Source organism: Lagopus muta, chromosome 1 (assembly GCF_023343835.1).
Source record: "Lagopus muta isolate bLagMut1 chromosome 1, bLagMut1 primary, whole genome shotgun sequence".
Lineage (NCBI taxonomy): Eukaryota > Metazoa > Chordata > Aves > Galliformes > Phasianidae > Lagopus > Lagopus muta.
Window position 1 is genome coordinate 70,565,515 of NC_064433.1, and position 15,604 is coordinate 70,581,118.

General features: G+C 47.8%; 2 protein-coding genes across 13 annotated transcripts in view; one reads left to right on the plus strand and one right to left on the minus strand.

Annotated features, from left to right (window-relative positions):
* Window positions 1-2,842: 2,842 nt before the first annotated feature.
* Window positions 2,843-15,604, minus strand: part of LOC125696534 (polycystic kidney disease and receptor for egg jelly-related protein-like) — a 35,889-nt gene continuing 23,127 nt past the window's right edge. The window contains exons 2-3 of the mRNA XM_048952315.1: window positions 11,706-11,863; window positions 2,843-10,305 (exon numbers count right to left, since the gene is read on the minus strand). Coding sequence (XP_048808272.1) covers window positions 3,687-10,305; window positions 11,706-11,818 — 6,732 coding nt within the window. The 5' untranslated portion in view covers window positions 11,819-11,863 and the 3' untranslated portion in view covers window positions 2,843-3,686. The remainder of the gene's footprint in view (window positions 10,306-11,705; window positions 11,864-15,604) is intronic.
* Window positions 11,913-15,604, plus strand: part of LOC125696593 (tetratricopeptide repeat protein 38-like) — a 77,072-nt gene continuing 73,380 nt past the window's right edge. For 10 of the 12 annotated variants that reach the window (XM_048952533.1, XM_048952494.1, XM_048952522.1 and 7 more), the window contains exons 1-3: window positions 12,191-12,320; window positions 14,040-14,117; window positions 14,851-14,932. In XM_048952533.1, the coding sequence (XP_048808490.1) occupies window positions 12,297-12,320; window positions 14,040-14,117; window positions 14,851-14,932 (184 nt within the window). In that variant the 5' untranslated portion in view covers window positions 12,191-12,296. The other 2 variants (XM_048952446.1, XM_048952435.1) reach the window with 2 other exon arrangements.

Genomic DNA, 15,604 nt, shown 5'->3' on the forward strand with positions numbered 1-15,604 from the left:
CTAAGGAGGCACTCTCGGACTTGCTCTGCCCTTACAGTGGGGAGGGATTTACTTCCTTGGTCCCCACATAGAGGTTTGGGGATGCGGGGCTCAGGGACGTGAAAAAGACTAGAATCCTGGCCACCAGTGAAGACCGAGGTGAAGAACTCATTCAGCACCTCAGCTTTCTCTTCATCTGTTGAAGCCAGTTCTCCTTTTAAATTTACCAAAGGAGGTACGCCTGTTTTGGCCTGTCTCTTCTGGCCAATGTACCTGTAGAAGGTTTTCTTATTGTTTCTCACGTCCCTTGCCAAGTTCAGTTCTGCCTGCGCCTTGGCTTCCCTGATCCCATGTCTGCAAGTCAAGTCTGCAAGTCTGCAAGGTCATCCTAATGCTAGCAGCTGTTTTCCTGGCAAATAGGATGAACAGATTCTGATATGCCTGCTTGCTTTCGTGCAAATCACAAGAGTTTTGTTTAGTAGAAATCATAGGTGTTCCTCATTGTCCTGCTGAGAGTTCTGTTTAAATTTATTAACTGAGCCTGCTGTGCACATAAAGGAACGCCTGTCTCCTCAGGACAACGTGAAGCCTTGCCTGTTTGCCTCTTGAAGTCTTTTTGAAACACGAGTAGTAGATAGAATATCAGAACGACTGTTTTGTGCCCTCTGCGTGCTGGTTTTCAGTCTGTGTCAGTGTTGGAAAGAACTCTTCTGCCTGATCTGACTGCCAAGGCCAGATGTTTTCAGTGAAGGAAATCAAGAGCAGGTCTTTAGGTGTTGTCTTCCTGCTCTTGTAGGGCTGTTGCTGAGAGTCTTATGGGAAAAGCGATGTGCTCAGTGACTTTCTTCCCGTTTTCCTGCCACTTCTTCTCCTTTTTCAGGTGCCTCCTGAGAGAGCGTGATGTGATGAGACCAAATTCACCAATGACAGAGCGACTCATAAGGAGGGCAGCGGCTGTTCATTCAGTGGCATAAATCTGTCCTCACTGCTAGCAATAAGCTCATCAATCAAAGTCTGGGTGCTTTGGGTGGAGGGATGCAGTGCTGTAAAGCATGCTGGAGAACCCCTAGGAGCGAGAGACCTGATGACAGCTTACTTGGAAGATACAACCTGAAATGCAACAGCTTTAAATCCTGGATGATTCCACTAGGAAATTAGAAGCTTACCTGCTTGTAATGCGCAGCTACCTGAATCTTCCTGGGACACCGTTTTCTAGTAGAGTTTCTGTGCAGTTCCCTCTGAGCGTGCTCATATTCAGTACAGTAGCAGTGCCAGGCTTTCAGTCCTTCATTGGCCCAGTTTGTTACTTTGTGAAAATATGTTAAATAATCAGTAAACTTTCCAGACAATTCAAACGTTTATGTTACAGATTTAGACACACATCTTTTGAGACAGATACATACGTGTAAGCACGCTTAATAAGAAATTTAATTAGTGGTAAGAAAATTATGACTATCAGCAGGTGGGGGAAGAGGGCTTAGTGCTAAATTATTATGGTACATAGTTGCAGACTTCTTGGAGACAGCGTGGCTCATGTGTTAGCTGGTCGGTAAAAGGAAAAAACAGAAAGAGCAGGTAAAAAGAGTTCTCTTCAGCAGGCACTGAGAACAGGAGCGCTACAGAACACTCAATGGCCCCCTCTCTCTATATTCTGGAAAAATAAGTAATAATAAAATAAAAAAAAAATCCCCAGCCATCCCAACGTTTGCACTCTTTATGGCATGTTTGGTTCAGTGACTTTTTGGCAGTAAAAGTTCTGTTTCAGCAAAAAAGGGCAGTGCAAAGGTAATGCACAAGCTAGAAAGTTTCTTGTTCACTCTTGACTGCTTTAAAGAACCTGATCTTAAAGAGCAGCTTTAGTAATAATAATGCTAACCAACAAGATAACCTTTGCTGTAATGGCCAGTGAGAAAGTGAGCAAGTATGTAGAACCACTGACAGCCCCCTGTCATGTTATTTGCTCAAGTAACAATAAATTTCTCCTTTCTGGATAGAGTTGCTTTTGGGGTTGTGATGGAATATGTCCTTTCTAGTAGGTGATCTTGGATATTGCCAACTGCCCATTGCTGTCACAAGCTGCCAGGTCAGAAAGGTCACTGCGTGTGCACAGTGCTCGGGATATTTCTTCTCCCAAGTGCGTGCTCTGATGAGGAGCAGCAGGCGGTGGTGCCTGGCAGCTAGCAGATGAGGGCCATGTTGGGAGGAATGGGTTAAAAATGGAAGCTTGGTGAGAAGGATAGGATATCCTTGGAATGTTGGACAAGCAGAACATTCGTGTACGGACAATATAGGTGATTCTTATATGTGAAGTACCCTGTGGGATGTGCTGGACCTTTCCGTCTTGATGTGGAAAAGATCACAGCCTACTGAAGAGCAGGGCACAGTGGTAGACATCACTTGTGCAAACCCTTGATAAACAGGCATGAGCAGCAGACTGGTGACTCCCTGGAATGAGTGGATTTCAGTTGTTGCCTGTGTCTATGCTTGTGTGCCTCTGCCTGGGTGTTGCTTAGGGAATGCTCTGGTTAGAGAGGAATGGAAAAGAAACGTGTTCTTTTGTTTTCACTGTGGGTCTGTGATTGTTCCTGCTCCCTATCTGTGTTGACCCACCTGGGCAGGCAAGCAGTGCCCAATACATCAGATGACAGTGGTGGTGGCAAAGGCTGCCCAAGTTGTACAAGCTAAGCAGCATAGCTATCTAGTGCAATTGCAAAAATAAAAGCGAGGAATCTTTGGAGAATGGAAGAGAGAAAGTCACCACCACAGTTTCCAGCGTAGCTCATAGTTTTGCACTGATGCCAGGAGCTTGTCCAAATACCATGGGAATGGGAGAAAGCCAGGAAAGTTGGCAGCAAGCAAGGCACAGTGGGTTTTGTCCTAAGGGGTTTCTTACTCTTAGGGTATTCCTCCACCAGAGTGCTTTCTTTTCTTGGGGAATACCTCTCCACAGTACTTACGTGAGTGGGGACCTTTTATACCCTGCTTCTCAGTTCATTTTTTTCCTTCTTCTTTTCTCTCTGTTAGGGTCATGCTCCTGGCCCTCCAGATAAGCCAGCAGGGAGTGGTGCCTTTGATACCATGGACAAGCATTGCTGCTTTCTGCAGTGGTCGGCTCATTCAAGCCACACCCCAAAAAAGGCTCCTTGCCCCCCTTCTGCTTATCTCTACAATCATGACCACAAGTAATGTGGCACAGTAACACCTACCACTCGCCCCCCTAGAAAATTCCCAGTACTCAGATAGAGTCTTATCACCAAAACAGGCCTCACAAAGGGAGCGTTGAGCCAGGGAGAATAAAGAGAGGGGTTCAGAAATCCTCTTTCACAGACTGCAACCCACGTGTTGTTTTTTCCTTACTTTGCCATTCCAATTCCCTGCCCATCCTGCTGTATAGGCAGTGAGCAACCAAATAGCGGGGCGCTTACCTTCCCAGCTGGGTCAGCAGACTGCACCCCAGCAACATGTGCTGCTGAAATGGGTGCAAAATATCCTCTGCAGAATTTGTCTCTGCTGAGAAAATCTCAGTAACAAAAGTTTAAATCCTACAAAATCCATGAAAAAAAAACACAAGAAAATAATTTCAAACATTTATTTGAAACACAAGTGTTACAGACTAGAGGTGGTCTGGAAAATAGTATCTTGCTTTGCTCTTATTACAAGACAAACCATTTTTCCCCGTTTGCTTTTCTTTTCTCAAGGCCTGAATGTCACTGAACTCTCTTCTCAGCTTGCCCGTTGGGCACACCGTGGCAAAGATTGGGGTCACTTCTTTTGGCCGTTCTACAGATTGGAAAACACAGCATCTTTTTCATCCTTTGCAGGAGGAAAGCAACCGCTCTTGCTTCATCAGGTGGTTCTTCATAGACAAGTTGTTTCCTATCTCCGTAGGCAGACATAATAACAGCTTGGAAGAGGTTGATCAAAACACAGGTCATCACCAGCAGGAAGGAGGTGAGGAAAAAACCACCCAGCAGCCTGCTGGATGAAAATGCAGTATCTCTGAAAGCAGACACGCAGTAAGAGAATACGGTCTGAGCTGAGTGAATCATATTATTGTAATTCCATTCATGCTGGCCAAACACAAGGTAGCCAAAAGCCATAAAGATAGAGAAGTACACCACCACCACAGAGGCCATTGAGGAGATCCCAGGAAGGGCTGCCAAGATTGATCTTTGAGCCAGACGCACCTCATAAAACAACTGAGAATACTTTAGTGTCTTCAAAACTGCAAGAAATGCCAAAAAGCCCAAAGTATTCCTTAGATTCTGATCTAGATGAGAAACTGCGTGAAAAGGAATAAAATCGTTTGGATAAAGTAAGAAAAAATGAACAATATCAGCTCCCATCTTGAACTTTAAAACCTGGAAAGGAACAATCAGGAAGAATGCCCATTTTAAGATGAAGCTGATTGTCCTGGAAATACTTTTTTTTCCTTGGACCATGCTGTAGAGGCCGTCTGCAATGTACATGAGCAGAAAGGCAACAGCAGCTAGGAAAAACAATTGTCGACCTTTTGTTTGCTGATGGAAAATGGGGACAGCAAATGAGTGTACTGACAAAGTTGGTTTTATGATCCCAAAATCAGACAGTTCAAATATGACTGAGATGCTGCAAAAGAGATCTCCATCAGAGTTGAACGTAGTCAGTTCGATGATCACAGCCCAGGTCTTTTCATCAAGCCAGTTGCTCTCCTGCAGCAAATGCAGCCTTGTTGTTGAATTATGTCTTCCTTCTTCAGGGAAAAAGTAAAACGTGTATCCTCCTGGTCCATATGTGTGCAGATCTCCGTATGAGAAGTAAGTCCAGGGAGCCCTGTTTGGTTGGTAAGTAAACCCAGGGTAACTGCTGGTTTCCTTGGAAAAAGAACGGTTGGCGACTTTTGTCCACGTGCCAGCATAGTCACCTTTCTCTTCGAGGTCCCTGCCGTATTTGTGAAGGCAGTGGCTCTTACTGATTACAAATTTATTTACAAAGCTGTGAGGGTGGAAACACGTTTTCTCAGTACCTTTAGCCCGCACTTGCCTCATCCTAGGCAAACCGATGATTTTGGATGAGCTGTCGGTAAGAAAAGTTGGCTGAACGTCGTTGTGGATCAAAGGCAAGAAGGTGTCGTTCACCCACGTGTAAATATCTGCCAGCTTAACCACAGCAGGGAGTCTGGGAGAGAACTGGTTCCGAATAAATTGGTTGTAGTGGAAACTGATAGTGTTCTCAGTAGAATAAGCTAAGCATAAGACAACTGCTAAAACCACAAGGTGACCGATAACATCTTTTATGAAAATGAATGCCTTGGCCTTAATTTTTGCCGTTTCCAGCATCTTTGCAATTTCCCCATCTTTTAAAGGCTTGTACTGCTCGGTGTCTCTGATCTGGGCAAGCTTGAAGTGCTTCTCCCGCATCTCTTCTTCATTCATTGCTTCCTTTTCTGCTTTGATCTCAGAAGAGAGATCCTGGGTAAACCATGGAATGTTTTCACAGTATTTCGGACGAACTGTGTTCAAAGCTGAGTAACAACTGATTTTTATGATTGAAACAAAGAACACATTTTGAATAAAGGAAGTTGCCGACGCTAAAAGCCACTCCAGCGAAGTCTGGTAGCCGTAAGACAAACCATACAGTACAATGAAAAATGACGATACCCCACTTACAGTTATCACTAACACCCACGAGAGATAGACACACCACCAACAACAAACTATGGGTGGTCTCTTGCAAAAAGGCACAGAGCTAACGCTGAGTAGCTTGCTTTCTTCCTGCAAGTTACCTGCTTCCTTTGCACAGTTATTGCTGAAATTGGAATTTGACGGTAGTCTTCTCCGCCTGGCCTTAACCTTTGGACGGGAATTCTTTCCTGTTTGCTCCTTGTCTCCGGCGGTACTTGCACCTCCTTCAGAAACTGGGCAGTTACTGCTGTCCTGGGGAGCTCCCTGGCTTCTTGTCTTTCCCTCAGTTCTTCTCTTCAAGTTATGTGTCGGGCCCTGAGAATCGCTGTGAGCAGGAACGTTCTCTGGGGAACGAATGCTACCAGATTGTGCTGACGTTTCTGAACGTTTCCTTTTTTGCGAATGTACTCTCCAGGTTTTAAGATTCCCAGGAAGGAGAGTTAGACTTCTCTCTGGGTTCTTCTGGGAATACTTAAATAAGGCCATTATAATCATTTCCACAGGTATTGTAATCAAAGCACATTCAATGCCTATGGCAATTGATCTCAAGTATCTCAGGTGTCTTGGAGATTCTTCATCCCTGTCAGCATTAAAGAACATAATGTTAACGAACAGGTTTAATAATAATATTGTTAGACAGGAAGATAACCTTTGGAGCCTGCTATAAGTGCCAGTGAGAACCTGAGCAAAAACAGAGAGCCATAGATGGCCCTCTTTCAGACCACTGGCCAGATCAATCAAAAAATAATCCTTTCTGGATAGAGGTGCTTTTGGGTTGGTGACGGAAAATGTCCTTTCTAGTAAGCCATCTCCCTTGTCAAGGGCAAGCCATTTCCTGCACATAAAGAACCAGGTCTTCCGAGCGGACACGTGTTCAACTTTGGCTCTGCTTAAGAACCAGCCTGGCGATGGGCCTCTGTTGTTGTGCCAGACCCTGAAGGCGCGGATGTCTCCCAGGTCTTCTTTCGTAGTCAAGAGAAAACAGTCAGTGCTTCCTCGACGGAAAGCAGGAAACTGTGGAAGCCGCAAGCAGTGGACATCACTTGTGCCGTTCTGGCCGATGAGCTGAAGAAAAACATCTGCGCTGGTTCCAGCTCCCCAGCGACTGCCGGTGTACAAAGTGACCAAAAAGCTGACTTTATCAAAGGGGTCGTTGTCGGGCAGAACTATAATTTTGTCTTTGCTGACCATCTCAGCCCTGTCTTTCCGCACGGCCCAGAGAGACAAAAGAAAGTAGGCTGCAAAAATGAAGAGCACTGTTAGAAGGGTCACAGGGTTCTTAGGGATGTCCGCTATTAGGTTTCCTTTGAGATCTACTCTGTTGGGGGTCACAATGACTTTGGCTGCCAGGAACTTGATGTCAAGTGTGGATATATTTGAGGCAGTGAGGACTGACCGGCTCCTGTGACTCTGCTTCATGCTGCAGACACAGTGTACCCGTTGCCAGTTGGTCAGGGAACCAAGTCTGCACGTGTCCTCCCTCCACTGATTTTGAACTCCCCCCAGAAACAAGCAGTGATCGCTAAAAGTGTGTATGCTCACCAGCCTCATGTTTGGATACCTTGTGATGTAGGGGGTCAGCAAGACGATGGAAATGTTCTGACTCTGGGCACCGCTTCCTTGAGCTGCGATGTTCAGCACTGACTCGGTGAGGCAGATGATGTAAGGAGCCTTGATGTTACACTCTTCATCCACTGCCTTGGTTTTGCTTGCCACCGTTGTCATGTTGTGAAAAGCATCAAAAGAGGCTATGGGAAAATTCTGAGTGACATTAGTGCCAGCGAACACGAGCACCTGGAAAGCCACTTCTAATTTTGTCAGGATCTGGATGTATATGATCTTGGTATCTCTGTTCACCTCCAGACTAAATCCTCCGGTTGTGTAGGTTTGTGTTTTATCAGGTCCCATTGCTAACTGAAATGTTGATGATTTGGTATCTTTCCTAGCAATAAGGATGTTTGCTTCTTCAGGCAGGATCCCTAGCAGATCCCCATTAGCCTTGGTCTCTGCCATTTTGAAGCCCAAGATGGCTGTTGCAATTTCTGAAGTATAATTCAACCAAGGGAAAGGGTTTTCATCAAACTCAAACAGGGCAGTGGAAATGATGGCATCGTAAGACAACCTTGAAGAGTTTCCAGTTTTTAGTGTTGGATAGAAACAATTCCTGCAGGCTTCTGTGGTAGAGAAAGCATTTGCAACATCCCAGTTTTCGTCCTTCATCAAAGTGATTTTCCAGTTGCTGGTTTCCATGACAGTGTCTTCCTCCCCAGGGACTTTGCCTTGGAAAACAATCTCAGTTAAGTTTTCCATGATGGAGAAGACTTGCGTGACTGCACTAACATTGACCTTCCTGCGACGCAGAAGAGCAGCGCTTAGGATGTTGGACAAGCATTTTAGAATTCCACTGGTCTGAATTTCTGTTTGTTCAGACCAGCGGCTCTCATTCCTCTGTGTTTTCAACACCCCGGTTACTTCAGTCAGTTTTGTAATGGCAATCTCTTGCGATCGAGCATTCACTTCCTCAGGTTGCTCTGTGACTTGAAAAAGAGAGGCTACCACTTGGTTAATTTCCATCGTGCTCTCAACCGAAATATTCAGGGCTGCCTTAAGCAGGCTTTCCCTCAACTGAGCCTTGGGTATCGGGAGTGTTGGTGCGGCTTCAATGTAGTTTAGGACAGAAGCTGCAAGATAAGCCAAATAACCCGCATTAAAATAGTCTCCGGTCTGGAGATAAGCTGTCATGGGCGCACTTAAACCACTCACTGAGGCAAACAGTTCATGAAACACAACAGCTAGCGGTCGACTTCTCACTGGGTTCTGTGCTCTGACATGCAGACTCAGTTGGGTAAACGCCCCCAGAGAGTCACACACTTGAACGTACAGTGTCAGAGCATACCTCCGAGAGGGGACACCAACTGGGAGGGGAGATGGAGGCATTCTAGGCTGATAGCCAAAGTACACAATTGTGCCAAATGTGTTGTCCTCCACCGAGTTAATTTTGGCAGTTTTGGATTTGTCGGAAGCTACTATGACTTTGTAAGTCAGGGGTAAGTTGCTGTCCGAAAATCCACTGCACTGGACAACAAATTTTGTCAGGAAAGCTGTACCACGGTGTGGGCTGACGCTACACTTGCCAGCCTTGGGTGGAGAGTTTACTTTAAATGCATATCTGTAGAGGGATGACCTACCGCCCCAGGTAGTCACTTGTAGTAGCAGTATGTATGATTGATCTGCAGTACTGGTAAAAGTCAGAGCATGTATAGAAAGGTATGCACCAGACCTGCCCGTTGAGGTTCTGGAAGACCAGTCAAAGCTAATTTCTGTAGAATTTTCCATCCAAAGCGACCAGTGGTAGACTATCTGGCTGCTTGTTTGACAGTTGAGGCATCTGCCTGACAACGTAAACCTCTCTGTCGGAATTACAGCGCTGCCACAGTTTTCAAGGCACGCCACATCCAGGAGAGGTGAGAAGCCAGACTGCACGTTTACGCTTTGGTCGGCATAACTCTGTCTTCTATCCTTTTGAATGACTAAACGGAAGTGGTAGACAGTGTTTCCCGGGAGCGATTCCGGTGCTAGCACTTGAACAGCCCCTGAAGATGTCAGCCACCTCAAATCCCTCTGGGCTGGATGACATTTATTTCCCGCACTGATTCTCATGCTTTCATAGTCCAATAGCTTCTTAGTGCAGTACCAAGTAAACGTGAGTCCCTTTAGTCGTTCCGGTGAATCGGGGTCATAGGACACGGAGCCATCGAGAGTCCAATTATCAAAAAAGCCCACTGTCCGGAAGTTGCCTCCTGCAATACTTGCCACAAGATCACTTCTCTCTATCTCTACGAAAACCCTGTCTGTCTTACTGAAAGATCTTTTGGTCCCAAGTACGTATACTGAAGCAGTAAAGTAGACCTGATACATTCCATAATCCAAGGTCCAGCTGGGAACCGTTAGCTGTACTGTGTTGACACCATGCATCGCCGATGTATTTAAAGGTTGGTCCCAGTCTGGATTAGTTTTCATGTCCTTAACAGCATAGAATATCCACTGAGGCTTTATGGACACGTGGAGGTTGCAGTCCACTAGCACTCTGGCATACAGGTAAAACGTTGTCCCCTTTTTCTGACGTATGACAGAGGTATGAAGAGGAGGTTTTTGAATTGTAACCGAGTTTAATTTGCAGGCTGCTTCCTGGTGAAGCACTGCCAGCTCTGTTGCTTTTGAAGTGTCATCCCTGACGCTTGGGAGAGCCGGTGTCAGTCCATTTCGGGTGCTGCTCACTTTTGCCACGAACCCTTGGTGTTTCTCAGGATCCCCGGGGAAAGCAGAGCAATGGAACAAGCAGGTGGCACTTCTCGTGCCATCACGGTATGCATGTGAGCTCTTCTGGGCGGCCCACCTTGCTGACATCTCGACGCTCAAGTTGCGATAAAGGCACTCAGGTGCGGCGCATGAGGCAGATGAGCACTGCACTGTAATGAGACTGGAGGCCACCGGCCAGAGAGCGCTTCCCAGGGAGAGGCCTGACTGGAGCGTGAACTGCCCTGACCAGAGGGAGGTGTTCTTCACCCAACCCCAATTCAGGTACCAGCGGCAGTGCGGCGGGGAGGCAGGCTGCCTCTCTGTGCTCTCTGCCTCCGCTGTCGCTCCTGGGGCTGGCCGGTACCTGTGGAAAGTGTTGTTTCTGCATTGAGCATTGAAAAGGGCAATTGATCGAAAGAAACAAGCTGTAACATATCCTTAGAAATAACTGACGTGGAAAGTAAGAATACCGTATACATCTTAGGAACATATATTAGGAACATAGCTACCGAATTACCTAACAAACACTTTCTCACAAAGCTGCAATAGATTTTGAATGTTCTAACCAGTATGGGTATAGTATTCTGAACTAGGAGACATACTGTGAGGTTGTTCATTAGAGCGGCAGAAGCCAAATACATCTAACAGACTTTCAAGGAGGCAGGGCCTCTACACAGAGCAGAACTGTCCCACTCTGTGGGAATGTTAGGATGCCATACACTGGCTCCAAGATACTCCCCTCTATCCTCCTCCCGAGCTTGTCTCTACGCAGGGACAGATGGATGACCAGAACAGTGACCCAGTGTGAAAGGACACAAACGTTAGGGGGGTAATTAAACGATTGAGGCTGTGTCTATATGTCTATGTTTATGTTGTACAACTGACGTCCGAAAAGTTACCACCAAATGTTTGTTAAGAAAGCAATTGCTAGAAGTCAATTAAGCAATTAAGACATTTGTGTTTGGGCGGCAAAGATTTGTGTCTACTTGGCGTTTGTATGATTAGTATTGAAGCATCAGGAAAGAGTGTGAACCTGCATTACTCAGCCAATGAGGAACCAGGGATGAAAGAGATCAGCGGCAGGCAATAGGGGATCAAAGATGTAACAGTGTTTTGTCATAGAATCATAGAATCGCCAAGGTTGGAAAAGACCTAAAAGATCATCCAGTCCAACCGTTCACCTATTCCCAATAGCTCCCACTAAACCATGTCCCTCAACACAACATCCAGCCTTTCCTTGAACACCCCCAGGCTCGTTGACTCCACCACCTCCCTGGGCAGTCCATTCCACTGCCTGACCACCCTTTCTGAAAAGTAATACCTCCTCATGTCCAGCCTGAATCTCCCCTGCCATAGCTTGAAGCCGTGCCCTCTGCTCCTATCACTAATGACACGAGAGAAGAGGCCGACCCCCAGCTCACTACAACCTCCCTTCAGGAAGTTACAGAGAGCAATGAGGTCTCCCCTGAGCCTCCTCTTCTCCAGGCTGAACATCCCCAGCTCCTTCAGCCTCTCCTCATAAGCCCTGTGCTCCTGACCCCTCACCAGCTTTGTTGCCCTCCTTTGAACACATTCCAGGGCCTCAATGTCTTTCTTGCAGTGAGGGGCCCAAAACTGGACACAGTACTCGAGATGCGGCCTCACTAGTGCTGAGTACAGGGGAACAATCACCTCTCTGCTCCGGCTTGCAACACTGTATTGCCAAAACAATCTGCTTTCTCAGAGAAACCGTACTAGAAAATTATTTGGAAACTTCCAACATACCGCAGTCGCAAGGTGCCATTCCCCAGGCAGGACAGCCAGCCCTCGCCGCTGCGCCCTGCGGAGCCGCGTCCGGGAGCTCCGAGGCAGCTGACCGCCAGGGGCGGCGGCTGCATGCGCGGAGAGCAGGCTCGCAGGGCCAGCAGGGAAAAGGCGAGCAGCTGGAGCAGAAAAAGAAGCGTCGGCATGGCGGCACGACGGGTGATGGAAAGCGCTCGTCCTCCGGCGTGACCAGCCGGTGGCTGCCGGTTGCGTAGCGCCAACTGTCAGCGAGCGACCTCGGAAGCCAGAACGTGCAGACCGGTACCTGCCGCCCTCCTCCATGGCGCGGCTTGCCAAAAAACCACGTCGGCTTCGAAACGGCCCCTGGGACGGGCTGCCGAAAGGGGCCACGGACCGCACGGAGAGCGGCAGGCGGCAGCACCGCGTGGCGCTCAGCGCGGAGGCTGGATCGGCAGGGCCGCCGCGCCGAGAGGAGGACCGGCCCCGCCCCGCCCCGCCCCACAGAGCGGCCCGGCCCGGCCCCTTGTCCTGCGTGCTGTGGGAAGCGCGGAGTCGCTCGGGCGAAGGCTGAGAGGGGCTTGTGGGACGGCCATGGCACCGCTGAGGGACTGCAAGGTACGGGCGGGCCGGAAGGGAGCGGCGCAACGACGGAGCCGAGCCGAGCCGAGGGGCCGTTGCGCGGCCGCAGGTGGCCGGGCGGCTGTGCCCGCTGTGCCCGCGGGTCCCGCAGCTGCCGGGAGAGTGGGCGGCGAGGGCGAGCAGGTCTCTGCTTCGGCCACCGCCGGGGAAGGAGCCCGAGCTTGGGAACTGCGGCGGCTGCGGCTGGGAGGGGCGCGGGAGGCCGGGCCTGGCGCCGTGCGGCCTCGTCCGGGGTCGTCCCGAGAGGCGCTGTTTGGGGAGCTTCGCTCGCCCTGGGGCTCGGACGGCGGGCTGAGTGCTGCCCGCTTCCGTCTGGGGGAAGCCAGGTAACCCGTGATCTGCAGCCCTGCCTCGGCTGCTCTCTGGGCGATTTTCTGCTCGCTTCTTTCTGAACTCACGCTTGCGTGTTGTAAGAAAAGGAAAAAAGTTTGTGATTTGATATGGTCGAGTACTTCCAGGCGTGCCGTGTGAACTCTCTGGTACTTGAATGGTTGGAATGTGAGCCTTTAACGAAATTTCAGTGAGAAATCTTTAGAATATCGTTTTTAAAAAATGTATTCCAGTCTACCTAAAAGCTTTGACAATGAAGACACGAAATATGTGGACAAGATGGGAAAGGAAGCACCTGAGACTGTATCTCCCACCAGTTACAGGAGAGAGAGGAGATTGTTTCATATATATATATACCCTATATATATATATATATATATTCATGGAGAGAGAGAGAGAGAGAAAGAGAGATTGGGAAGGGATGACAGGCAATGGAAAGGAGATAGGAAATAAAAGCAAGGAAGGCAAGAGGGATAGTCAGTACCATGGGTCTAATGTAGCTTGTGACTGTTGATCCCCAGAACTAATCCAGTCATGATGAGAGATGGGAGAAAACTGGGAAGCCTGGCAACAAGTAAGGCCCAGGAGGTTCTTTCATAAGGCATGTGTTTTTCTCAGGAAATTTCTCTCCAATTAGCTTTGTTTAGTGGATACAATTTATCACCCACATTTCCACTTCTTTTTTTCTTCTTCATATCTTTCTGTTAGCTTGATACTCCTGGCCCTCCAGATCAAAAAAGAGTGGTGCCTTCGTTGCCATGCATGAGGATTATTGCATTTTGCAGTGGCCAGTTCTTTCAAGCAGGGCCTCCAACCCTCCTCCAAATTCTGCTTATCTTCACACTGATAATCAAAAGTTGTGGCATGGTGACATCCACCACTTGCCCTCCTAGCTAATTTGCAGTTGTCGGATAGAGCCTTATCGCCAAAAAGGCCTTATAAAGTGAGCTCTGAGCCAAGGTGTTAGGGCAGAAGGACCAGCGCAGTGGAAAACTGGTATGAAGAATGAGAATGCTCTCAGAAAAAAACTCCACAAAGGAGCAACCTTCACTAAGAGAGCATTTCTGAGTGGCAGTCAGCCCTTAATTTAGGTCCAAGAGGGTGGAGCCTGGCTTTCAGAGCTGATTGGGTCTTTTCTCCAAGTGCTCAATCAGTTCAGGTGGTGATTCAGCAGTTCACTTACACAAGGGGGTGAAGGGAGGGGAGGGAAAAAGAGTTGATCACAGATTGTGTGATGACAAACTTGTGGTTGTATTGCCATCCTGTGGGGGAAAGTGTCAGCAAATCATCGCTTTTGAAGTCTGCTGGCTGTGTGTGGGCAAGCAGGGCATGGAATAAGCAGTTCTTTTTTTGTTTATTGTGCAGGCCTGGCAGGACGCTGGACTTGGGCTGTCGACCACTAGCAACGAAGCCTGTAAGCTATTTGATGCTGCGCTAAGCCAGGTATGACATGAAGCAAAAATAAGAGAAGGAGGGTCTTGTGCACCAAGTAGTCTTTGCTGTAGCTGACTTTTGAATTTCTGACTGTCTGGAAGATGAGAAGATGGATGTAGTTTTATCGATTGAGGAAAGAACACTTAAGCAGTCACTGCTAGTGTGTACTTAGACGCACGCCCGTGATGCTTTCCCACAGCAGAGTCAAATCTAACAGGTGAGTTGTGGTCTCAGAGGTGTTACGCTCTTGCGCATTTTCTGGGAATAGGCTGAGGAACCAGAGCCTGAGGCTGAGTTCAGCCACTGGCTGTCAGCAGAAAACCCAGTTAGCAGGGAGCTCTGCTGAGTGTTGCAGCTGAGGGAAAAGCTTCATCTGGTGTGCTTATCACCCCTCACACTAGAGAATCATGGAGGAGACATATGCTGCTTAGAAACTGAAGATTGTTAGTTCTGCTGGTGGGCAGAGTACCTTAAAGAAGACATTTTCTCTGTTTTCTTCCTAAGTAAACTCAGTGTACTGAGTGTAAAGATTCTCTTCTGTGTTGCTTCCTTTAACTTTAACCTGCCTGGGATCCTGGGCTACCTGATCTAGTGCCTGTTTGACTGGTTGGCAACCCTGCCAGTGGCAGGGGGTTTGGAACTAGATGATCTTGGAGGTCCCTTCTAGCGCAAGCCATTCTGTCATTGTGTGGGAGAACGAGAAGATGCCCAGTGTCGTTGGCACTGTCTCTCCCTTTTGCAGTATGCAACGTGGCGCAACGATGAGAATCTAGGAGGTATTGAAGGGTGTCTTTCCAAGTTAAAGGCTGCAGATCCAAATTTTGGTAAGTGTAGCCTTTAGCTGTTTGCACGGGAAGTGCTGGATGCTACGTAAATCACTGCAAAATAATGCCTCTTGTTTGTTTCCGTTTAACTTTCAATGGATTCAAAGAGCACTATGGTGTTATTTGATGTGGCTCTTATTCTGCTACAAAACAGAATTTTTCAACATAGTGACCACTGCTAGCTATGGATTTTCTCCAGGGACGATCGAGAGCATGTGTGCCACGCTCGTAAAAATCTGCACTAGCAGAGGTGTCCTCTTGTTGGCTCTGCTGAAGTTATCACCTGCCAACTCGCTGTGTTGACACCCACTGTTTGGTCTCTATAAGTGTTCAGCAAGCGTCAGTAAGGTCAATAGTTGTCATTGCTTCCACGTGGAGGAATTCAGGGACACTACTTTGCTTCATATGCACCTCCATGTTGTGGATCAGTGTAATAAAATGGGAGGTATTACTTTTGGAGCAGCCCTTCTACCCTGTTTCTTTGTGTTCACTGTACTTCATTTTGGCAAGTAGCACCTGGTGTGTGGGGTAGAATTCTGTAATTTGTCGTTAGAGGGGGGAGCAGGCTGTGGTGATGTTTCCGTGTTTTTCACTCAAGTCCTCTGTAATGCCTGTCCTGAAGGGCAATGAAAACTGGAAGCTTATGAGTCTTTGCTACAGAGGGGACCCATT